This window comes from Schistocerca cancellata, chromosome 5 (assembly GCF_023864275.1).
Source record: "Schistocerca cancellata isolate TAMUIC-IGC-003103 chromosome 5, iqSchCanc2.1, whole genome shotgun sequence".
NCBI classification, from domain to species: domain Eukaryota; kingdom Metazoa; phylum Arthropoda; class Insecta; order Orthoptera; family Acrididae; genus Schistocerca; species Schistocerca cancellata.
Window position 1 is genome coordinate 830,242,282 of NC_064630.1, and position 25,048 is coordinate 830,267,329.

General features: G+C 44.5%; 1 protein-coding gene across 1 annotated transcript in view; it reads right to left on the reverse strand.

Moving 5' to 3' along the window:
* Positions 1 to 24,695, reverse strand: part of LOC126188828 (odorant receptor Or2-like) — a 109,049-nt gene extending 84,354 nt beyond the window's left edge. The window contains exons 1-2 of the mRNA XM_049930441.1: positions 24,471 to 24,695; positions 2,596 to 2,795 (exon numbers count right to left, since the gene is read on the reverse strand). Of these exons, the coding sequence (XP_049786398.1) occupies positions 2,596 to 2,795; positions 24,471 to 24,695 (425 nt within the window). The remainder of the gene's footprint in view (positions 1 to 2,595; positions 2,796 to 24,470) is intronic.
* Between the last annotated feature and the right edge of the window lie 353 nt (positions 24,696 to 25,048).

Here is a 25,048-nt window from a genome sequence, read left to right on the forward strand (position 1 = left end):
CGAAAAGTGGTAACTCACACATGAATGTCCATCACAAACATAATTCGATGAAATTATGTATGTTGTTATTATATGGCGTATTCATCAGCATCAAATTATATTTTTCAAAATAATATACCTAAGTTGCAATGCATACAACAACCGCATAGTGTATGTCGGTGACACAGAAACACACATGGTGTTCTGAAAACAAGTTTAGCACTTATCAGTTATGGCGAGAAACTTCGTTTCAGATGATTTACGCCGAAATTCTACGAGAGGCAATTTAGTGAAGCGAAGTGCTTCACAGCAGTGGAAAGAAGGGCAAAGTACGAGGACGCTCAGAGTACTAAACCCGACTGCCGTGCACTGATGGCTGGAAACGAGACTGTCTTAAAAATATTTTGTGGTTTAACGATCTTTCTCTTACGATTAAGTCACTGATTCCTGAATTCGTAGATGGTCAATTCCATTTAAGTGACATTTTTCTTCACTATCATAAACTCTTGAGGAGTTGGACAAAAATATCGAAACACCGCGAGAAATACGTGCTCGAACATAAACGAAGATGCTAGCCAATCCTACAGGTGGCCCTGTTGTATCTAACCACGAACGGCACCCGTGCAGTGTCCTCAATACGGTCCAAGTGTCTGCCGTGGACAGAGGAGTGTCGTGAGTGCAGTGTGTCGGGGCCCAGCGCATACGACCGTGGGCAGACGGTCGGCGCTCGTACGGTGGCTGCTGGCTGCTTCTGCAGTGGGGGCAGTCAAAGTGTTTCAGGTTGCAAGAGGCAGCATATCGAAGATTTATGCGGCGTACAGGGAAAGCGGGGAGACGCCATCCGTCGAGACACAATGTGGGCGAAAACCTGGGTGTCGAGTCATCGAGCCGAACGGTCACTGAAGAGGAGTGTGACAAGAAGTAAGTGGATGACAGCTGCAAATACCACTACAGATCTGATTATCGCACTCGGAAACCCCATCACCATCAAAACAACACGAAGGGATCTCCATGGGCAGAGAACTGCAGGGCCAGTTGGAATTACACACTGGTCGTCAGTGATGGAAATGTCTGTAACAGCAAAACGTTGTACCAGAGCCATAAAACATGGACTACGGAACAAAGCAAGAAAGTCATTTTGTCTGATGAGTTTTGTATGATGCTCTTTGCAACTTCTGACTGAGTTTACGTCGTCCCAAGAGCGAAACGTGGCCGAGATTCGGCGATGATCTGGGCAGGTACATCGTGCTATTCCACGGACGTCACTGTTATTCTGCAATGCTGCATCACTGCCGTCGGGGAATGTATGATATTTTGACTTATCGGCTGGATCTCACGTTTGTTCCACAATGGTGATTCCGTGCCCGAAGACGACAGGGCCCTTTTTCACACTGTCACATCGTCGAGGACTGGGCCGCGCGGTTCGAGACGCCATGTCACGGATTAGACGACCCCTCCCACCGGAGGGCATGGACGTGTGCCCGCCGTTCTTAGCATGAGTTATTTTAAATACTGTGTAAGTGTAGAGACCGATGACCTCAGCAGTTTGTTCCCTCAGGAATTTCACACACATTCCGTGCAGGACTGTTTCTGTGACCACGAGGATCAATACTGCATATCTCCAGGCTACCAAAGACAGATTTTGTGCCTCCACTGATGTCATCCTGTTCGTATATTGCTATATAAGTGATGAATCTGGTAAGAAGGCAGTCAGTCGTCAGCAAGCCTTTCCGACGTAGCCGGCCGTTGGTGGCCGAGCGGTTCTAGGTGCTACAGTCTGGAACCGCGCGAGCGCTACGGTCGCAGGTTCGAATCCTGCCTCGGGCATGGATGTGTGTGACGTCCTTAGGTTACTTAGGTTTAAGTAGTTCTAAGTTCTAGGGGACTGATGGCCTGAGATGTTAAGTTCCATAGTGCTCAGAACCATTTTTTTTTTTTTTCCGGCCTCTACACTGTGCCTGCAGATGGCGCCCTACTATCTACTGGATGTGTAGACGGATTATAATATGAATGTTGATTATGTTAAGCTTATTGATGTGATGCGCGGTCAGACTGTGTTTCGCCGTTTACGGTTCGACCTTGATTTGACAGGTGTCGAGATCCATCCTTGACAAGTGTGATTCACTGTTCCTGTTGTTCGTGGGTAAATTGTGAGAGGACGATTCAGTGTGTACATTTGTTAATCAACCTGGAATTGATAGGAAGTTTATTGGTGAGACTTTGCGTTGTACTTTGGAGAGAGGGGTGCCCGATTACCACCCACCTCCATCATCGTTATGTGAAGTAGCCACTAGTTTGCAGGAGAGTGCCACGAGATTGCCTCGAAAAACGTACAGGACCCGTATTTATCCATTTCGAGACGACTGATTGTTGTTTCGATTGCCACCTTGTTTCCTGTACAGTATCAGGCACGGTAATGTGTTGTAGTTTTTGTGTTTTCATGTTTTTGTACAGCGTCGGAATTTCACGAAAACTGGATAACTTTCAAATTGTAATCTTAAGTTTGCTTCGCCTTTACGTGAACTACAGCTGGCTACTAGTGCGCACCTGGGCAGCGTGGCGTTGGTGTCGGGGTCCGGGACGAGCGCGGCGTTGGCGACGAGCGGCGAGGCGTACCAGGCGAGCATCATGAGGTGTCCGCACAGGTAGAAGGCGGCGGCGGCGCGCCGCAGCAGCGCGCCCGACTGCGCCAGCATGCGCTCCGGCCGGCCCGGGGGCAGCGCCGCCTCCGCCGCCGCGGCGGCGCGCCGCTCCGCCGCCAGCTGCGCCACCAACCGCTGCGGGCCGCCCCAGTAGCCGAACGTCGACACCTTCACCTGCCGGCAGGCGCCGAGGCGGCAGTGCAGCGGGGACCACGGGGCAACTGCACAACTCCCTGCGTCTAACAATGTCTACCCTAACCCGGAAAGTAGATCGAGAGGCCAACACGCCTTTAAGACACGAGCTGCAATCACTGTGCACAATGGACTGGCTAGCTATGTATCCTAAAGTGGAGAAATACACTACTGGCCATTAAAATTGCTACACCACGAAGATGACGTGCTACAGACGCTAAATTTAACCGACAGGAAGACGATGCTGTGATATCCAAATGATTAGCATTTCAGAGCATTCACACAAGGTTGGCGCCGGTGGCGACACCTACAACGTGCTGACATGAGGAAAGTTTCCAACCGATTTCTCATACACAAACAGGAGTTCACCGGCATTGGTAGAACGTTGTTGTGATGCCTCGTGTATGGAGGAGAAATGCGTACCATCAGGTTCCGACTTTGATAAAGGTCGGATTGTAGGCTATCGCGATTGCGGTTTATCGTATCGCGACATTGCTGCTCGCGTTGTCGACATCCAACGACTGTTAGCAGAATATGGAATCGTTGGGTTCCGGAGGGTAATACGGAACGCCGTGCTGGATCGCAACGGCCTCGTATCACTAGCAGTCGAGATGACAGGCATCTTATCCGCATGGCTGTATCGGATAGTGAAGCCACGTCTCGACCACTGAGTCAACAGATAGGGACGTTCCGAAGACAACAACCATCTGCACGAACAGTTCGACGACGTTTGCAGCAGAACGGACTATCAGCTCGGAGACCGTGGCTGCGGTTACCCTTGCGCTGCATCGCAGACAGGAGCGCCTGCGATGGTGTACTCGACGACGAACCTGGGTACACGAATGGCAAAACATAATTACTTCGGATGAATCCAGGTTCTGTTTACAGCATCATGATGGTCGTATCCGTGTTTGGCGACATCGCGGTGAACGCACATCGGAAGAGTGTATTCGTCATCACCATACTGGCGTATCACCCGGCGTGATGGTATGGGGTGCCATTGGTTACACGTCTCCGTCACCTCTTGTTCGCATTGACGGCACTTTGAACAGTGGACGTTACATTTCAGATGTGTTACGACCTGTGGCTCTACCCTTCATTCGATCCCTGCGAAACCCTACATTTCAGGAGGATAATGCACGATCGCATGTTGCAGGTCCTGTACGGGCCTTTCTGGATATGGAAAATATTCGACTGCTGCCCTGGCCAGCACATTCTCCAGATCTCTCACCAATTGAAAACGTCTGGTCAATGGTGGCCAAGCAACTCGCTCGTCACAATAGCCCAGTCACTACTCTTGATGAACTGTGGTATCGTGTTGAAGCTGCATGGGCACCTATACCTGTACACGCCATCCAAGCTCTGTTTGACTCAATGTCCAGGCGTATCAAGGCCGTTATTATGGCCAGAGGTGGTTGTTCTGGGTACTGAATCTCAGGATCCATGCACTCAAATTGCGTGAAAATGTAATCACATGTCAGTTCTTGTATAATATATTTGTCCAATGAATACCCGTTTATCATCTGCATTTCCTCTTGGTGTAGCAATTTTAATGGCCAGTAGTGTACAAAGGAATAAATTTGACGCAAAAGTAGCTTCGGATTAACACATTAATTTATTCAGTTTAATGATAATTATATTAAACTGATCTGACTATAAAAGAATATCAATCGATTTTACAAATTTTCCCTACGTGAATTCTGCCAAGTCAACTTTTTGGTTCTCACCGTTACATAAAGGAACAACACATGTCCCTTAGACGCAGCTGACCGTCTGAACATTAATCACTAACTTTTATACGAACGCATACAGTGACTGTTGGCCTGATAGTTATTGAGAAACATGTGGAACTACTGAGTCAATGCTGGACCTGCGACTAGTGATGGCAATGGCTTGAGTGACTGCGAACTAAGAGTCGCCCTGTGTGACGCCGTTGTTGCCACTCATGCCGACCGCAGTTGTTCAGCACGAGACGCCGTCACGGGCGTCGGTAGCAGCACTGGCCGCTATCGTCTTGATATCAGGTGTGGAATAAATTGGTATCTGCGTTCTCTGTTCATGAACGGCGTCTGTTACTCTCTCCTGTATCCACTAAAGAGCCCCGCAGCGTGCAGAGGAACACACTGGCGATGACCAAAAGGAAGTGCGACAAGGAGCTTTGGACACCACGTCAGGAGAATTTTTTTTCCTTCTGTTGAGTTTTTTTGTGTGTGTGTATGTTACATTTGAAACGTATTAGTTGAAGTATTTAAGTTGAGGAATCATGGTAAACCAGGGAGAGCAACATCTAAGTGCTGAGCGCCGTCTAAGATCTGTCGATCAGTTTCAGAGTCAACAAAGAACAGAATTGCTGTCAGGAGTTTCTGGCCTCGTACAAGCGCAAGCAATCAGCAGCAAAATGCGCCAGAAGCTAAAGAAGAAATTCCGCTTCCCCGTCCTCTCTCCGGACAGTTGAATCGCGTCATACATTTTTCCTTTCATGTGCCGGAGATTACCAGTACACCTACCCCCCCCCCCCCCTCCTCCCTAGTGAAATGGCTTCCCCTCAGTTAGCCACGAACCCAGCCCTACGAGGTCATAATAGCAAGAGTAGAAGAATTTTTTCAAACATAAGTCGCTACTGCAAGCTATAAATTTTTCCTCACGCAGTGTCATAGTTATCAATCCCATAAAAAATTGATTGCGTGATTTTAAGGCACGACTAGAGTCTGTAAATTCAATTGTGTCTGTGGTGCAACTTATCAGGATGAAATGCTTCGTGATGCTCTTACTCACAAGCTATCAGATCAGAGATTAGTGCCCGATATTTTAAATCATAGCAACCGTAACCGCAGTGAAGTGCTTAAGTTATAGACACAGCCGAAGTTCAAGATATAGCCGAGCAAGGTTTCCGTCCACCAGTCATCGCTTCACTTGAGACAAACAATCCGTGCCCCAGCCACAACCCGGGCCCCAGCGCTCGCAACTCAGCACCGCCTAACACGACCGCACACCCGACCACATGCAGCGTTTGCCAGGCCGGAACAACGCTAATTACACGGCCCCAGCTCCGCGCGAAGCGAAGTAATCCGTGAAATGAATGCCACATCACCCACGATCGGAGAATTGCTTCTTCAGACAAACTGAATGCAAATTTTGTCTTCGCTCGGGACGTACAAAACCGGTCTGCTTGCAAAATAATAGAAAGCCCCCCCCCCCTCCCCCGTTTGACACGGGAAGCAGAAACGGAATTCCTGTTCAGATTCTGCGCCTTATCCTGCTCAAAAATCAGATAGGCGAAGACGTTGAAAACTAACACACAGGTTTAATACTTCAAAAAGTCTAAAAAATGGCTCTAAGCACTATGGACTTAACATCTGAGGTCATCAGTCCACTAGACTTGGAACTACTTAAACCTAACTAACCTAAGGACATCACACACATCTATGCCCGAGGCAGGATTCGAACCTGCGACTGTAACAGCCGCGTGGTTCCGGATTGAAGCGCCTAGAGCCGCTCGGTCGCAGTGGCCGGCTCAAAAAGTTTCTCGCAGTCTTCAAATTCGCTCAACTAGCTCTACTGGGCTGGTGGACACAAAGAACAGTTTTTCACAACGTGCAGTAGACAATTGTATTCAGATAACACACCGCAAACTGTGGATGACATTGCAAAGTTGTAACCAGTCAGTGCCTTTTCAGCTACATAGCGGAGCTTCTCTCATGTTGCTTAACTACATACATATGGAAAAATTGTCCTACGACCTTTGCAATCATAAAGTCTACATCTCACCGCCTATAACGGCAACAGCTTTTCAGTGCTTAGAACATGTCGCCTGCCTGCAGAACACAAAAATACGACTGAAGAGGTCCCTTTCACTGTAGTTCGCCGACGCACGAGACGAAATACTTTCGGCGTGGATGCGTTTGATTCCTTTGGGTTAGACATACAGGGCAATGTGCTTAGCACTACCACAGAAGTTACCCATGTTGCAATTCAATAACTCTGTGAGAATTATCAGCATTTGTTCGATGGTGCTATAAGATGTGGAAAAGGTTTTGACGCTCACGTTACGCTGAAAGCTAATGCGCAACCCAAATTTTGGCACGCACACCCTGTGCCACGTGCATTACGCGACAACGTCGCCACAGAAATTCAGAGACTGGAATCCGTTGCAGTCTTAAAGCATTTTACAGCAAGCAAATTTTGTGGTAAGATCTTATGGGACCAAACTGCTTAGGTCATCGGTCCATAAGCTTATACACTACTTAATGTAACTAAACCTACGCTATGGACAACACACACACCCGTGCCCGAAGGAGGACTCGAACCTCCGATGGGGAGAGTTTCAGCAAGTCAGTGGGCATCACCCTTAGTAGTCATTCGTAGGCAAACGGGAAGGTTCATCTTTGCGCTGATTTCAAACCATGGGAAATTCACAGACAGAAGTTGATTCCAACCGGTTCTCCCGTATAAAGGAAATCTTGGATCGCCTAGCAGGCGGACAGTTCTTCTGAAAAATTTATCTTGCGAAAGCCTGTCTTTAATTACCATTGGACGAAGAGGCAAAGAACATATTTGTTGAGAATACTCATGTCGGCCTTTCTGAATATCAACGCCTACATTTCGGCAGTGCTGCGTTGTTTCAAAAATTTCTCGACAAAGTAACGTCCAACGTGCCTTCTAGTTTTAATTGTCTTAATGACATAATAGTCTCCCGACAAGCACCGTAAACAACACCTTAAAAGTTTTGACTGTTCTTTTGAGGCGGGCCTCAAACGTAACTTACAGAAATGTTGTTTTCTCAGCACAACGATGGAATACTTAGTACATATCATCGACACCAGTGGCGCTAGTTATTCGACGAAACATTTGCAAGCATTCCAACAATTTTCATCTCCTAACAATTTAAGTGAACAGCGTTCTTGGAAAATTGACTTACTACATAAAATTCATTCCTAAAGTGGAGCAAATTGACGCGCCTCTGAGCCGCCTCAGACGTAAAAATGTACCGTTGCGTTGGACAAAAGACTGTGACGAAAAGTTCCAAAGACTGAAAAATGCGTTGCTTCGTCAACCTTGCTTTATGCACTACTATCTGCTCCAGCCACTTGTACTTGCTGTTGATGCCTCATCGCATGACATCGGGGCGGTTTTATCCCACAAAATTGGCAAAACAAGGCGCCCCAACGCATTTGCTTGCAAAACTTTGAGCATCGCTCAGATTAATTATAGTCAGCTGGAGAAGGAATCCCTGGCTAGAGCATATGGTATCACAAAATTTCATCATTACCTGTACGGCAGAAATTTTTTCCTGGTCATGGCCGATAAGCCTTTGACTGCACTGTTTCATCCCGACTGCACGGCGCAGAAAGACAGGACTGGTGGTCAGAGGGGAAACGATGGCGTTATTGGAATCTAGTTTTCCATTAAGAAAAAGACTACTTCTGCTGTATCATAAATCATTACTTATTATCCAGCTAGTTTGGCGGCGTTAGTGCCACATCTTCAAGGGTTACATCTGTATATAAACAAGAGTAAACGAATCCGGGTTCAGTTAAAATTTAGTTGAACTATACGTCAAGCAACATAGGAAAAATTACGCATTGTTATTTATTTCATAATTTAGTTAGTAGGTGATCAAACGTTCTTTGTCTAGTTGTGATGAAAACGTCTACCCGTCAAGAAATCGGTAATCAAATTTAAAATAGAGCAGAATGCAGGGAACATCAGCATCATACAGGAGAACTAAAATAAGAATAGAGTGGTAAACCAGATGAATGTAAAAGGTACAACAAATGATGTATACGTTGAAAGCGACCTTCACACTGGCAAAATAATACAAATCTCATAAAGTAAAACTTGTATGATCGAAGACTAGGTAACGCAGGTGCACTTTAGATAAAATGCTGCTTGCAAAATAGGCGACCTAGCTGAAGAAAGACTGGGGAAAGGTAGAATGCAAGGAGCATTATCCCGATAGAGAAATAAAGAATAAGGATAATGCGGTAAGACGTACTGCAAAAGCATAAAACGAATCATGCGTAGATGATGATACGTACGTTCATGTCGTACGGCGAAAGAAATCTGATGAAGCACTGCACGACAGGTAACGGAAGTCCAGTGTAGATACAATGGCGCTTAGAAAATGGACCGCCATCTAGGTCTGGAGAAAGGAAAGCTTGAAATCGTACATAGACAACGTTGTGGCAACATCCACAGTGAGCACCTCGACAAACGGAGCTGAAACGGAGCCGGCACTGATAAAGGAAAACGGGCGTATGCAACGCGAAGCGACACAGGAATAGAGTCGTAAACAGTGGCAGAGAAAGTTGGGTAGTAGTTTTACATGTGAAGTGTGGAAACACCTAAAATACAATTCCTATTTTATTTTTAAACACAAGGGTGGGGGGTAACCATGCATAGTGGAATACAATTACAATAAAAGGAATTCAAATGGTTCAGATGGCTCTGAGCACTATGGGACTTGTCGGTCACCGAAGTATGGGATGTGCGGTGGTTAGAAGCGCCGTCCTGCATGCGAGATTCCTCGTTAACCCATGTGACTACAGCTGCTCTTCGGTTTTTTGTCGTTTGGATCTATTTCTCAAAATGCCGTTTTGATATCTTCTGCGAAGTAGACATCGTAACAATGCAGTGTACCGAATCAGCTGATATTCTTTATCCCTGGATTCACTGGAAATATTAATGCCCGAAATGCGGCCGTTTTGTATGGCAAGGGATGATTAGATGTACTATGAATTGCCAAGTCTGTAGTGGTGGGGTTCCTATAAATGTGGTAATGAATGGTGGTTAGTTCTAGCGTAATCATGAGATCCAGAGAGGGTGAAACTCCATCGGCACTTTGTTGAATGGTAAACTGGATGTCGTTATTGAAACTGTTTGTTTTTTTTTTCTTCAAAATTGCAACTGTCTTATTTAGTGCCCCTGTGCTACAACAACACGTCGTCTACATATGAGCACCATTTAACGATTCAGTTAGCTTCAGTTCGAAATTGCGTCATTTCATCATATTCTAAAAACGATATTAAAATTTTTGACAGAAATATGAGAGCGGCGAACCCATTGCCAGCCCAAGTTTTTGAATAAAAATGCGTGGTCCAAAATCAATATAATTATATTTTGAAATTGTGCCAAATAATAAGAGCATTTCTTTTATTTCGTTTGTCGGTCTACCACTGTATGTTCTTAAATTTTGTGCAGCAATGTAAAGGACTTGGTCTTTAGGAATGTTGGAGTACATGCTTGTAACGAGAAGCATTGTTAAATTCGAAGGTTTATTAACCAGATGTTCTGTGTTTCGTATATTGAAATCAGTGAGATGTTAATAATACTTGTTTAAATAATCTACAAGGAATTTTTCAGTGTGATAAACCACTCTCTCACTCGCATCAACAATCGACCTCAGGGCATATCACTCTTATGCAGCTTAATTGCAGCTCTGAGTTTGAGGGTTGTTGGTATCACTGAGGTCCTTCTCTTTTCCTGGAAATCGTTTAACATACATTTCGTAGTATTAACAGCCTTTTTCAAGTGTGCAGCATCTTTGTTAGTGATGTCGTACCTACATTCTTGAATATGATTGGTGTTAGCGAACACATGAACTTTAGTGATGTATTTGCTTTCCTGTAGAAATACAACATTTTTATCCTTATCAGTCTGAACGACCAAGACATAATTTTGGTCTACTTTCTTATTAATAGTATGTAGTAAGTATTGTCGCTATTCAGCATGTTGAAGAGGCTATAGCAGCTATTGAGGAAACAGGGTGCAATCAGCTGCAGATTGTGGCGCACGTTGGAACAAATGATGCCTGTCATCTGGGCTCTGAGGTCATTCTCGGATCATTCCAGCGACTGGCAGAGGAGGTTGAGAAGACCGGCCTTGCGCTTGGTGTTTCTACGAAGCTCAGAATTTGCAGCTTTCTCCCCAGAACTGATCGTAGGTCTCGGTTTCTGTGTCGAGCGGAAGGACTGAGCCAGAGACTTGGAAAGTTCTGTGAAACGCTTGGTTGCGACTTCCTGGACTTGCGCCACAGGGTTTAGAACTGTAGGGTTCCCCTAAAAGGGTCAGGTGAGCACTACACATCACTCAGGTAGCTGACTGCGTGTAGGCTGCACAGAAAGGTTTTTTTAGATTACGCGACTATTCATCCAATCCAGATAACAACAGCTGTAGGAAACCGAAGGATCGAAAAATGTTCAAATGTGTGTGAAAACTAATGGGACTTAACTGCTAAGGTCATCAGTCCCTAAGCTTACACACAACTTAACCTAAATTATCCTAAGGACAAACACACACACCCATGCCCGAGGGAGGAATCGAACCTCCGCCGGGACCAGCTGCACAGTCCATGACTGCAGCGCCTCAGACCGCTCGGCTAATGCCGCGCGTCTAAGATCGAAAGAAATGCCTCCCACAGGCGAGAGTATTGAAATACTGAAGGTATTGTTAGTTGAAACCTGAAATCAATAGCAGTGAGATTTTTGGGGAAAATTTAAGTGTATATCAAAATGATAGGGAAATGGGAATTGTAGGTGGTGTGTTTGTCGCAGTAGACAAGAAACTCAAACCCACCGAGCATGTGAGATTGTTGGGGCAAGATTCAGTATCAGGGGTGGGCGCAAAATGATGGCTGGATCCTTCTGTGGCCCATCAGTCTCATGTCCAAAGGTAACCGAAATCTTTACAGAAAACCTCAGTTCACTTGCACGCGTGTTCCCCAATCACACTGTAATCATCGATGGAGACTTTAATCAACAAAAAATTAATTGGAAAAATTTGTTAGTGGTAGGCATGATGAGACATCCTGTGCAACTTCACTAAATTACTACCTGGAACAGATAGTTAGTGGGAATATATTTGATATAATGGTGTAAGGTGCCAGGATTGGGGCACTTACGCGTTAGCTTGTCAACGGTAGTATTAATAATAAAGGAACTGGCAAGGGCATCAAGTCATGACTTGTAATATGAGTCACTCTCGAGTAGTATTCCCTGCATGTCTGCACGATTAAGTTACTGCCTTAAAGCGTCGGTGAAAAGTGTCGAAGCTGAGAAGTGTAGAATATAATGTCTGCAGCTGGCCGTAGCTCGCCGGGCCGCCGTGGCCGGCAGGTGGCGGTCACCGGAAACGCGGGACAAGCCAGCTGTGCTGGGCAGCACGTGGCGAAGACGGGCATTTCGCTTGCCTAGGGAAGGTATGACGGACGCGATAATTGGGTAGAAACTAAAAAATGGCGTTGGAGGGACTTCGGCGATGTTAGAGCATTCGACACTGGCCGAAACTGAGTATTCTTCCGCAGCGTTTTCGTACTCGTGGAAGACGGGAGAATTGTGGAGAAAGAGGACTTCGCCTTCAGCCATCGAGCGTCTCGGTTCGAAGGGAGCGGACTTCGACATGTCGGCGAGTTAGGACGCATCCCGCGAGATCTAAGACGCGAATTGTTCCTCTGTGCAGAATAGCGCATGGAGGGATTTGTCTGTCCTGTGGGTTGGAAGTTTGAGAAGCCACTTTCAATTGAGATTACCTCAGACTGGGAGTGCTGTGATTCGGCGACGGCAGAGCCATCCGAATTATCGGTATCTTCACCATAGGGCCAGTTTGAGTGATTGCCTTCACTATAGGTGTAGGATTGCGCATTGTTTTAGGTCTGCACGACGAGGTTCAGCGCGGGAGATAAACGGTCTGTGTCGCAGCATTGCACCAACGGCCGTTCCATGCAGAGTTCTGCGCTTAGAGCTCTTTGTGTGCTCAGAAGGGAGATTTTCACCAGCGCTTAACCACTTCCAACAACTTATCTTGTATTCTTCATCTTGTAGTTATCCTTGCAAGGTGCCGACTATTCAGTAACGTAGCTGCCGGTAATTGGGACGCGTAATTGCAAACTAATTAATATACCATTCTCAGAAGTGTGTGAGTGGTCAAAAAAATCACATTTTTTTAATTTTTGTCAATTGTGGGAAATACCAATATTAAATGCCAGTAATACAATCGAATTACCGACTTCATTGTTTCTAGCAATTAATCTCTCCCAGTAAGCTTTACATGTACCCTAGTCACTGCACAGCTTGCCCAGACGGGAAGGAAAGAATGTTTGCGATCTTCTATGCCAGCGACGGACAAATAAGGTTACAGTGGTAACAAATAACCTAACCTCTTTGAGGCTGTTCACATCGAAACTGGTATCAGTGACCATGATGCAGTTGTGGCAACAATGATTACCAAAGCACAAACGGATAACTAAAACAGAGAACTAAAGCAGAGAGATATATATGCTCATTAAACTAGATAAAAAAATCAGTAGTTCATATCTCAATCAGGAACCTGAAACTTTCAGCATAGGGCAGGAGCATGTAGAGAAACTCTGGCTCAGGTTTAAGAGAATAGTTCACCATTCACTGGATAGATATGAATCCAGATGATAATGAGAGGAAACCTCCATGGTATACAGTCACTGCAAAGCAACTTGTAAAGAAACAGAGATTACTGCATAATAGGTGTAAAACAAAGCATAGGTCTGTAGGTAGAGAGAGAGACTGAATTAATTGTGTTTGGCTGATAAGAGCGCAGTGCGTGATGCCTTCAGTGAGTACCGTAGCAGCATATTATCGACTGATCATTCACAGAACCAACAGAAGTTCTGGTCGTGTTAGTGGCACTGTCCTGTCGCTAGTGAATGAGACAGGAACTGATATTAAGGGTAGCAAGGTGAAATACTTAACTCCGTTTTAAAATGTTCCTTTACAAAGAAGAACCCAGGAGAATCACCCCAATTTAATTCACTTAACACTGAGAACAATGAATAAGTATTAGTGTTGAGAAACAGCTGAAATCGTTAAAAAGGAACAAACCTCCAGGACCCGACGAATCCTTGACAGATTCTATGCTTAATTAGCAGCCTCTTATTACTATAATCTATTGTTGATCCCTCGAACAAAAAACCGTGCCCAGTTATTGGAAAAAAGCACAGGTCACATTCGTCTACAAGAGGGGAAGTAAAAGTTATCCACAAAACAATCGTTCAATATCCCTGTCATCGATTTGTTGTAAAATCTTGGAACATACTCTCAGCTCAAAAATAATGCGGTATCTTGAACAGAATGATCTCCTGAACGCCAGCCAGCATGGATTTTGAAAACTTGGATCTTGTGTGTGAAACCCAAATTGCACTTTCCGCTTTGGATCAAGGCAGTCAGGTAGATGCTGTATTTCTTGCTTTCCGAAAAGCTCTTGATTCAATAACACACCTACGCTTATTTCCAAATGTACGATCATATGTGGTATGAAGTGAAATTTGTGACTGGATCGAAAACTTTTGGGGGGTGGACGCAACGTGTTGTCTTGGATGGAGAGTCATCGTCATATGCAGAAGTAACTTCGGGTGTGTTCCAGGGAAGTGTGTTGGGGCCCTTGCTGTTCGTGCTGCATATTAATGATCTTGCGGACAGTACTAATAGTAAAATCAGGATGTTTGCAGATGATGCTGATATCTACAATGAAGTACTGTCTGAAAGATCCTGATAAGAATTCAAAGTGGTGCAGAGATTGGCAACTTGCTTTAAATGTTCATAAATGTAAAATTTTGCACTTCACAAAACGAAAAATCGTAAAATCCTATGACTATAATATCAATGAGTGACTGTTAGAATCGTTCAACTCATACAAATACCTGGGGTCACACTTCGTAAGAATATGAAACGGAATGATCACATAGGTTTAGTGATGGGTAAAGCAGGTGGTATGAAACTTCCTGGCAGATTAAAACTGTGTGCCGGACCGAGACTCGAAATCGGGACCTTTGCCTTTCGCGAGCAAGTGCTCTACCAACTGAGCTACCCAAGCACGACTCACGCCCCGTCCTCACAGCTTTAGTTCTGCCAGTACCTCGTCCCCCACCTTCCAAACTTTACAGAAGCTCTCCTGCGAAACTTGCAGAACTAACACTCCTGAAAGAAAGTTTCATATCAGCGCATACTCCGCTGCAGAGTGAAAATCTCATTCTGGAAACGTCCCCCAGGCTGTGGCTAAGCCATGTGTCCGCAATATCCTTTCTTCAGGAGTGCTAGTTCTGCAAGGTTCGCAGGAGAGCTTCTGCAACGTTTGGAAGGTAGGAGACGAGGTACTGGCAGAAGTAAAGCTGTGAGGGCGGGGCGTGAGTCGTGCTTGGGTAGCTCAGTTGGTAGAGCACTTGCCCGCGAAAGGCAAAGGTCCCGAGTTAGAGTTTCGGTCCGGCACACAGATTTAATCTGCCAGGAAGTTTCATATCAGCGAACACTCCGCTGCAGAGTGAAAATCTCAGACTGCGGTTTAGCGGTAGAATACCGGGGAAGTGCAATCTGTCTACAAAGGAAATTGCTTACAAGTCGCTCGTGCAACCGGTTCTAGAATGTAGCCCAAATGTGTAGTACCCGTACCAGATAGGACTAACAGGGGATATTGAACATATACCAAGAAGGGCGGCTTAACTAGTGCGAGAGCGTCACAGAGATACCGAAGAAAGTCAACTGGAAGACTCTTGAAGATCGACTTAAACTCTCCCGAAAAAGTTCATTGACAAAGTTTCAAGAACCGACTTTAAATGATTACTCTAGGATTACACTACAACAGCCAACGTAACGCTCAGATACGGATCGTGAAGATAAGATTAGAATAACTGCTGCATGCACAGAGACATTCAATCAACCATTCTTTCCGGGCTCCGTACAGTAATGGAACAGGAAGAAACCCTGGTAATTGGTACCATGAGGCACCTCTCTGCCATGCACCTCACGGTTGTTTACAGAGTATAGAATTAGAGGTAGACGTAGAAAGTTCAAAGAGGAGCAGCACGAGAAATAGAGGAGAGAGTGTCACTGAAATGATACAGGATTTGGAATGGAAATCATTAAAACAAAGGCGTTTTTCGTTGCGGCGGTATCGTCTAACGAAATTTAAAATATCACCGTTCTTCTCTGAATGCAAAAATATTTTATTGGAGCCGACCTACATAGGGAGAAGCGATCATCGCAATAAAATAAGGGAAAACGGAGATCGCACGGAAAGACATACGAGTACGTTTTTTCGCACGCGCTCGTCGAGACTTGAATAATAGAGATTTACTGTGGATGTGGTTCGATGAACCCTCTACCAGGAATTTAAGTGTGATTTGCAGTGTATCCATGTAGATGTAAATGTAGCTGTAGATATGTCTGTTTGCTATCTGCTGGCCACAATGAGCTTATTTGCATTTATGGCCACTTGATGACGTTCCGATGTCGCAGTCGGGGAGACAACGGTTCAAACCCTTGTCCGGCCATCTTGATTTAGGTTTTCCGTGATATTCCTATATCGTTGCAGGCAAATGCCGGAATGGTTCCTTTCAAAGGGCACGGACCCTTTCAAAGGGCACGGACAACTTCCTTCCCCCCTCCCCCCCCCCCCCCCCAGTCAACCAACCATGGCTGTGTGCAGGACGGTAACAGTATGTCATATTAAGGAGATTGTTTGTTGTTGTAACGATGCACTGTGAAGATTGTATGATAGCCCCTTTTCTAAGAGCTGCATTTCATTTTCAGTAAAGGTTATCTCCATTAAATTGCTAACTATGGGGAAAAAAACTTAAAACATTTCCACTACAAGTCCGGATACCTGCTGTTTCGATGCTATATACCTTATCGATTTTCGTATTATGTATATTTGCCGATTTTTTTTTTTCAGTAGCGGCGTTATTTGAAAAATGTCTTCTTGCGCCCGATCGAACTGTGCGTTACGAACAGCTTTTGTGAGGACTAAGCGTGCTTCACAAATTCTCTATTCTTCTACTGGCTTTCGTAGAATATAACAAATTATTCTGTCTTCTAATACCAAAAAACAACATGCGTCGTAAGTAATAAGCAGATTTATCCAAACGAGAATGGAATATGTGGTGCACTTTTTCTTTAAAATCTTATTGAATGATAAGTAGCTCTAACAGTTATTAGTGTTTTGCTCAAATTTAATAAGGGAGTTTTGAGAAAGTTGTACACATTTAAACAAGAATAAAACGAGGAACAGCTACAGTCACATCGGTTGACGCGGGGTCTCGCATGTAGGACGACGCTTCTAGCCACCGCATCCCATAGTTCGGTAACGTTACGGAAAACGCTGCGTCACAACTACGAGATAACATGTCAGTGGCCTTTCTTGTACCACGTAACGTCGGGAAGAAGTATAGGCACAAAGAACACTCTAGCAGTAGAAAATACAGTAGTAGTGGGATATACTGCATTACGTGCGACAACTATCCTATGAGATACGTTGGACACACAGGCAGAAGCTTCTGCACGAGATTTAAAGAACACCTTAATCTAGCTAACTCTAAGTCAGCTGTAAGTAACCAGCTGACTGAACAGCGACACGCCATTACAGATTTGCAAAACAATTAAAAAATTGGGCATCGGGAAGGAAAGGGACACAATGTCAACATTCTCGAAGAAATCGGATATTACGGTGCAGAAATCGTCTCCCTCAATGGGCAGCTCCAGTTGCGCCATCGCAACGTTTTAGCAAAATTCGACTGCTTAAACAAAATATCGTAGTACACGTGCCAGTTCCGTAATTTAAACCATTTTTACTCAATTTTACATGCGTCCCTGAAATCACAGTTCTCCACTCTGTCGTTCCGTGCTTGACCTCTAGAATTGTTAATCATTATGAGATTCATACATCACTATTTATGTATTTGCGATTCATAAAACAGTTTATTAATAAAGTCCTATATAATTCCTTTTATTATAATTGTGTTGCACTATGCATTGCTACCCCTCTTGTTTTTAAAAATAAAATAGGAATTGTATTTTAGGTGTTTCAGCCTATCACTATGTAAAATTATCCATGTAAAATTATTTGTACAGATTCTACCCAACTTTCTTTGCCACTGTTTACGACTTTATTCATGTGTCGGTTCGCGTTACATACCCTCTTAAGAGCATGCGCCCGTTTTCCTTCATCGGTGCCGGCTTCGCTTCAGCTCCGTTTGTGTAGGTGGTCAGTACGGGACACATGTTGCCACGACGATGTCTATGTTCGATTTTAAGTTTTCCTTTCTCCAGTCCTTATGTCAACTAGATGACGGTCCATTTTATAATCGGCAGTATATCTACATTGGTCCTCCGTTACCTTTCGTACAGTCACGCAGGCTCTGTTTTACGAGATTTCTTTTACCGTACCAGATTAACGTATGTTTCGCTACCTACACATAATTCGTTTTATGCTTTTGCCGTCCGTTTTACCGGATTATCCTTATTCTTGATTTTCTATATTGGAATGGTGCTCCTTGCATTCTGCCTTTCCCCAGTGTTTCTTCTAGCTAGGTGATCTATTCTGCAAGCAGTATTTTATCTAAACTGGACTTGCGCTACCCACTCTGCAGTCATACAAGTACTGCTGTATGGGATTTATTTTATTTGCCAGTGTGAATGTCGCTTTCGCCATCTATACATTATTTGTTTTATCTTTACAGTACATCCATGTGGTTTGCCGCTTTATTATTACTTTAGTTCTCGTGTATAAAGATGATGTTTCCTGCATTCTGCTCTGTTTTAAATTGGTCTAGGACCGCTTAACGGTCGAACATTTTAATCAAAACCGGACAAAGAACATTTGGTGATCTACTGGTTAACCTTTGAAGTAAATTATGAAATAAATAAGAGTAAATAATTTCCCTGTGTCACTTCACGTGTAGTTCAACTACATTTTTACCGAAACAGGATGTTTATTTGTTTCACTCTTCTTTACATACGGGTGTATCCCCGAAGCTGTGGTCCTAAACGCCGCGAAACTAGTTGGATCATAAATAAAGATTTATCATGAAGGTGACGCAGTCTTCACCTACATCTACATCTACGTGGCTACTCTGCAAATCTCGCTTACGTGCCTGGCAGAGGTTTCATAGAACCACCTTCACAATAACTCTATGTTATTCCACTCTAGAACAGCGCGCGGAAGAAGAGAACAACTATGTCTTTCCGTGCTCGCTCTGATATCTTTCATTTTATTATGATAATCTTTTCTCCTTATGTAGGCCGGCGTCAACAAAATATTTTCGCATTCGGAGGAGAAAATTGGTGACTGAAATTTCGTGAGAAGATTCTGTCGCAACGAAAAACTCCTTTTTTGCATGATTTCCACCCCAAATCCTGTATCATGTCCGTGACACTCTCCTATTTCTCGGCAACACAAAACGTGATCCTCTTCTTTGAACTTTCTCGATGTACTCCGTTAGTCCTATCTGGTAAGGGTCCCAGACCGTGCAGTAGTACTCCAAAAGAGGGCGGAGAAGCATAATATCGGCAGTCTCTTTAGTAGATGTGTTGCAGTTGCTCAGTATTCTGCCTTTCCTGCAACATTTTCTGTGTGTTCTTTCCAATTTAAAATGTTCGTAATTATAATTCCTGGGTATTTAGTTGAATTTACGGCCTTTAGATTTGACTGATTTATCGTGTAACCGAAGATCAACGGATTCATATTAGCACTGATGTGGGTGACCTCAGACTTTTCATTACTTAAGATGAATTGCCAATTTTCGCACCATACAGATATCTTACCTAAATCGTTTTGCAATTTGTTTTAATCTTCTGATGACTTTACTAGACGATAAACGACAGCATCAGCTGCAAACAACCTAAGACGACTGCTGAGATTGTCTCCTAAAGCGTTTATACAGATAAGGAACAGCAGAGCGCCTATAACACTACCTTGGGGAATGCCAGAAATCACTTCTATTTTACCCGATAACTTTCTGTCAATTACTACGAACTGTGATCTCTCTGACAGGAAATCTCGAATCTACTCACATAGCTGAGACGATATTCCATAAGAAAACAATGTCACTACAAGCCGCTTGTGTGGTATAGCGTAAAAAGCTGAATTTGTCATGGTATAATTCTACAGCTATACAAAATTTACTGCAATCTAGTTGTCAGATACCGTTGGCTATATGAATGTGTTCAATGTGGATAAGAAGTGGTGGGAATTTGATGCGATGGTAGAGGATACAGGTGGGGAAAGTGATGCAAAAAAGCGAAGCAGAGGACATGGCGTCAAGGATTTGGAAGGATTGATAGAAAATGAATTGATTGCATATGCGTGCAACATCTGAATAGCAGAGGAGGGATCGGATCAGTGTTTGAAGGCGTGCAATAATGTGAGACCCACAACAACAACACCAGCTTTCTGTTGGATGGTTAGTAGGTGAGGCTTCCATCTTAGTTGCCGGTATAAATAGTATAGGTATTTCAGTTAATTTGTTAATTGGGTAGGATGGTTGAAAATGGTGTACTAGAAGTCATGGCAATGGAACCAGTGGGTGGTTATTCCTATAATTATTTCCGGCTTTTTGAGGAGTCGTTGAGTGCACTATGAGGTAAACTGACTGAGGTGGGTTTGGGGGGATCGTTGGGTTTCCTAGGGCGTAGGACAGAGGGCAAGGAAAGCGGTGTCATCAACGTACTGAAGAAGGTGGATTGTTGGAGGTGGTTTGGGCATATTATTAGTGTAGAGGAGATAGGACGGAACCTTATGTCATACCTGCAGTTGGGTGGACGTCATAGAAGTGCTATTATTAATAGTGGTGATGATGATGTTTGGTTTGTGGGGCGCTCAACTGCGTGGTTATCAGCGCCCGTACAATTTCCCAACCTTTGCTCAGTCCAATTTCGCCACTTTCCTGGATGATGATGAAATGATGAGGACAACACAAACACCCAGTCATCTCGAGGCAGGTGAAAATCCCTGACCCCGCCGGGAATCGAACCCGGGACCCCGTGCTCGGGAAGCGAGAACGCTACCGCGAGACCACGAGCGGCGGACTATTATTATTAATAGTGACAAAGGATGAACAGTTAGTTACGAAGGGTGCTGTAAGGACAACACGAGTAACAGAAAGTTTGAAAGGGAGACCGAAATGCCACCCCAGTAGTAGGATTTCTTCTAGTTGAGGGATACAAAAACAGCGGATTCTTTTTTGTTGAGCTGGTGGGGTAGGAGATGAGAGATGTACAGGTTTTGGGCATCAGAGGGGAAGTCGGGACGGAAGTCACTGTGGTTAACAGGAAGGAGGTGGAGTTTGTTTAAGTGTTAAAGGATATGCCAGGAGACGATGAATTCAAAGATCTTGCAGAACTGTGAGGTGAAAACGATGGGTTAGTAAAAGGAGGTGTCATTAGGAGTTTGTGTGGGAAGGGGGAAACTAGTATTTTGGTTGTTTTCCACAGTGCATTATAGTAACCTGTCGATAGGTCTATACCATGAAGGATGGCAAGGACTACTAGAAAGAAGAACGGACATCCATTTAGATGTCGACAGGTAATAGGGTCGTGGTTAGTGTGTTATGTTGTTTGCAAGGTAGCTGTTTTTGTCATGTGCTGTGATTGGTGTCTTTAAATATGGTTGTTGTGTATTGTCAGTAAACATGACTCGTGCATGTGATGTGATTTATATGTATTTGACGACGCTGGTGCTGATTCCGCATTTAACAGTTGACTATGCCACTATGGCTGCAGTGCTTTAGGACTTTGTTTTTATGAGACAGATCTGATGATGGTCATTAAAGACCGAAACCGGTAATCCGTTAAGATTGTGACCATAGACGTAAATTAAAGGAAAATTATTACATATACGGGTCACTGTGTTTTTTCGCGACGATGTCGCAGCTTGTGAAAGAAGAGAATCGAAGCAGTTGAGATGTGGCACTATAGAGAGACGTTCAAATTTAGGTGCATCGATGAGATGAGTAACGCGGAGATGAAGTGAGGAACACATGGAAAATACCGAAAACAAGAACAGACAAGACGATGAGGCGTGCGTTAAGAAATGAGGGTAAAACATCCGACGTACTAGAGGGAGCTGTAGAGTGTAAAAACTGTAGGGAAGACAGAACGATGTCGAGCAAATAGCTGAGAAGGTAGGGTGCAAGCGCTGTTCCGAGGTGACGAGGTTGGCACAAGAGAGGAGTTCGTGGCGGGGTGCATCAAACCTGTCAGAAGACCGACGACTCAAAACAATTAAAATACCGTAAAATGGGGTTACTTTGTGGCTGTAGGGGCTACTTTGTGACATACGTTCATTTTCGCTTATTTCGAATCTCCCGCTGCGTCCAAGATGCGTAGAAACCAAAGATTAGCTCCAGCGGCTTGCCTGTAGTGCTGCACCATCTTGCGGCACGCAGCTGAATCTCCCGCACTTCTTTTGTTCGTCGGAAGTGCGTTCGCATTGGCACCTGCTTTGGAGCCATTGTTTGCATTGTTGTAAACTTTGTGTGCTGGAGCCGTCCATGTGAAAGAACTGCAGATAACAGGTATGTACGCCTGGTTGTTAATATGTTGGCTACATTATGGCGCGATTTGACGTTAATTGTAATGTGTATGTAAGCAGTATAATTATACAACCATAAAATCAGGATGTTAAGGGGTTCCATTGTGACAGTTTCGCGGTGTCACAAAGTAACCACACTGTGTTTTAAAGTGTAAATATTTGACCTTTCTGTCACCGATAAGGTCGATTCCTCAGATGAGAGCGAAAGCATCAGGTGGACCCACGAAGATGCGAGTGCCTGGGAAGCTCTCTGTGAGAGTTCATCGGATTAGCCGTCAGACAGAGACGCACCTTCGACTACTGGTAAGCTACATCGAGAAACAAGAAACGTCCACCACTTGAAAAGGTCCACTAGAAAGACCCGTGAATGCACGCTCAAACTTGATGACTTAGTGGTAGTAAACTTCGAAGGGGAAATGTTCCCTGGAAGAGTGACTGATGTCGATCCAGGAGGCTACATGGTAATAATCGTGGGGAGGTCAAAAATTTACTGGAACTGGTCAGAACCAGATGACTGCATTTATTATTCAGCGGAGGAAGTTCTGTATAAAACAGGTCCTCCACCACCTGTAGGAAAGCGAGGTCTTTTTGATGTTAAAGATTTATTTTTAGATTAACTAGGTACTTTTGTAAATTCTTTATGTTGTCAAACAATAAACCCATGTTTTGTATATTGCTTAAAATAAACATTTGATGGGGTAACTTGATGTCAATGTTTATTTTCCACGCATTTCGATGCAAAAACAAAGCCTGTCACATAGTAGCCCTACCCAGTGGGCTAACTTTGTGACAAGTTGTAACAGTTGTATAATGGTTTTCTGTTGAACATATTTATTTGTCTAACATGTCGCCACATACTGGAAGCTTTCAGCAATTTCTTGGTATTACTTATTTACACTGTCCAGCCAATGCGAGCAAAACCATAAAAACTGTCACAAAGTAACCCCATTTTACGGTACTTACAAGGAACCTCCCCATCGCACCCCCCGCAGATTTAGTTATAAGTTGGCACAGTGGATAGGCCTCGAATAACTGAACACAGATCAATGGAGAAAACAGGAAGAAGTTGTGTGGAACTATGAAAAAAAAAGCAAAATATACAAACTGAATAGTCTATGCGCAAGACAGGTAACATGAAGGAGAGTATGAGCGCAGGAGCGTCGTGGTCCCGTGGTTAGCGTGAGCAGCTGCGGAACGAGAGGTCCTCAGTTCAAGTTTTCCCTCGAGTGAAAAGTTTAATTTCTTTATTTTCGCAAAGTTATGATCTGTCGGTTCGTTCATTGACGTCTCTGTTCACTGTAATAAGTTTAGTGTCTGTGTTTTGCGACCGCACCGCAAAACCGTGCGGTTAGTAGACGAATGGACGTGGCTCTGCAATGGGAACCGAAAACATTTGATCGCAAGGTCATAGGTCAACCGATTCCTCCACAGGAAAACACGACTTATACATTGTATACGACATTGGTGACGGCATGTCCGTCACATGACTGGTTTATGTTGTCGACCCATCTAACTTGTACACTTGGCGAATGGGTAAAAAAATTATTCTACTTTGCCCGATTTAGGTTTTCTTGTGGATGTGATAATCACTCCCAAAAAAGTGATGAAAACATAAGAGTTTGTCACATAAACTGCAACAAATGAATGCAACAGTTTCACAGTCGCACAGTTTTCCCTGTGCTCTGTCAAAACATACGTTTTTAACGTTTTCAAATTTTTGCGTGTGTAGCCCGTCAAATCCTGCATATGTCCAAGCAAATCGGAACATGTTCTGGAATTTTGGAGAGCGAAGTTTATTATGTGTGAGTGCCTGAACTTTGATAATTGACACACGATCACGTAAACAATACTGCTCTGTGTACCTGTGCAGCTTCGCAAAATCATACAATCTTTTCACGAAGTATTTCACTTGCCGAAAACCAAACACATCTAACGGTTGCACAAGAGGTGTACAACCTGGAGGAATGGTAATCACGTCTACTCCCATACTAAAATTGTCTGAAAATAAGAATTTAAACTTTTCACTCGAGGGGAGACTTGAACCAAGGACTTCTGGTTCCGCAAGTGCTCAACGCTAATGAGGGGACCACGGCGCTCCTACTTCCTGGCGTTCCTCGATGTTGCATGTGTTGCGCACGGACTACCCAGTTTGTATATTTTGCTTATTTTTTTTTCATAGTTCCACACAGCTTCTTCCTGTTTTCTCGATTGATGTGTGTTCAGTTTTTCGAGGCCTGTCCACTGTGCCAGCTTATAACTAAATGTGAGGGGGGTGCGATGGGGAGGTTCCCTGGTCAGGAGGCCGCTAGGCAGACAGAGGGAGCCGACCTGTGCGGCGAACACGGCGAAGCAGATGTAGGCGTTCATGGAGAAGGTGGTGACGTCCCCGCTGGCCCAGAGCGCGGGCAGCGCGGCGGCCACGCTGGCCAGCAGGGAGAGCGCCGCGGCGCTGCAGGCGGCGGTCGCCGCGTGGTAGAGGCGGCCCGCCGACGCCGGCTTCCACAGCAGCACGGCGGCGAGCGCGCGCGTCGCCGGCGCCACGTGCCGCTCCATGCCGGGGCTGCAACAGCGTCAGTAGGCTGCTTATGTTTTCTTATTGGCAACGTTACGTAGCGCTCTGTGCGAAAATCACTGGCTGTGCTGTGTGCAGTCTGTGGCTAGTTTGCACCGTTGTCTGCCATTGTAGAGGGGCAGCTGGATGTTAACAGCGCGTAGCGTTGCGCAGTTGGAGGTGAGCCGCCAGCAGTGGTGGATGTGAGGAGAGAGATGGCGGAGTTTTGAAATTACATATATTATGACTTGTGATGATATTAAGGTAAATACATTGTTTGTTCTCTATTAAAATCTTTCATTTGCTAACTATGCCTATCAGTAGTTACTGCCTTCCGTAGTTTGAATCTTTTATT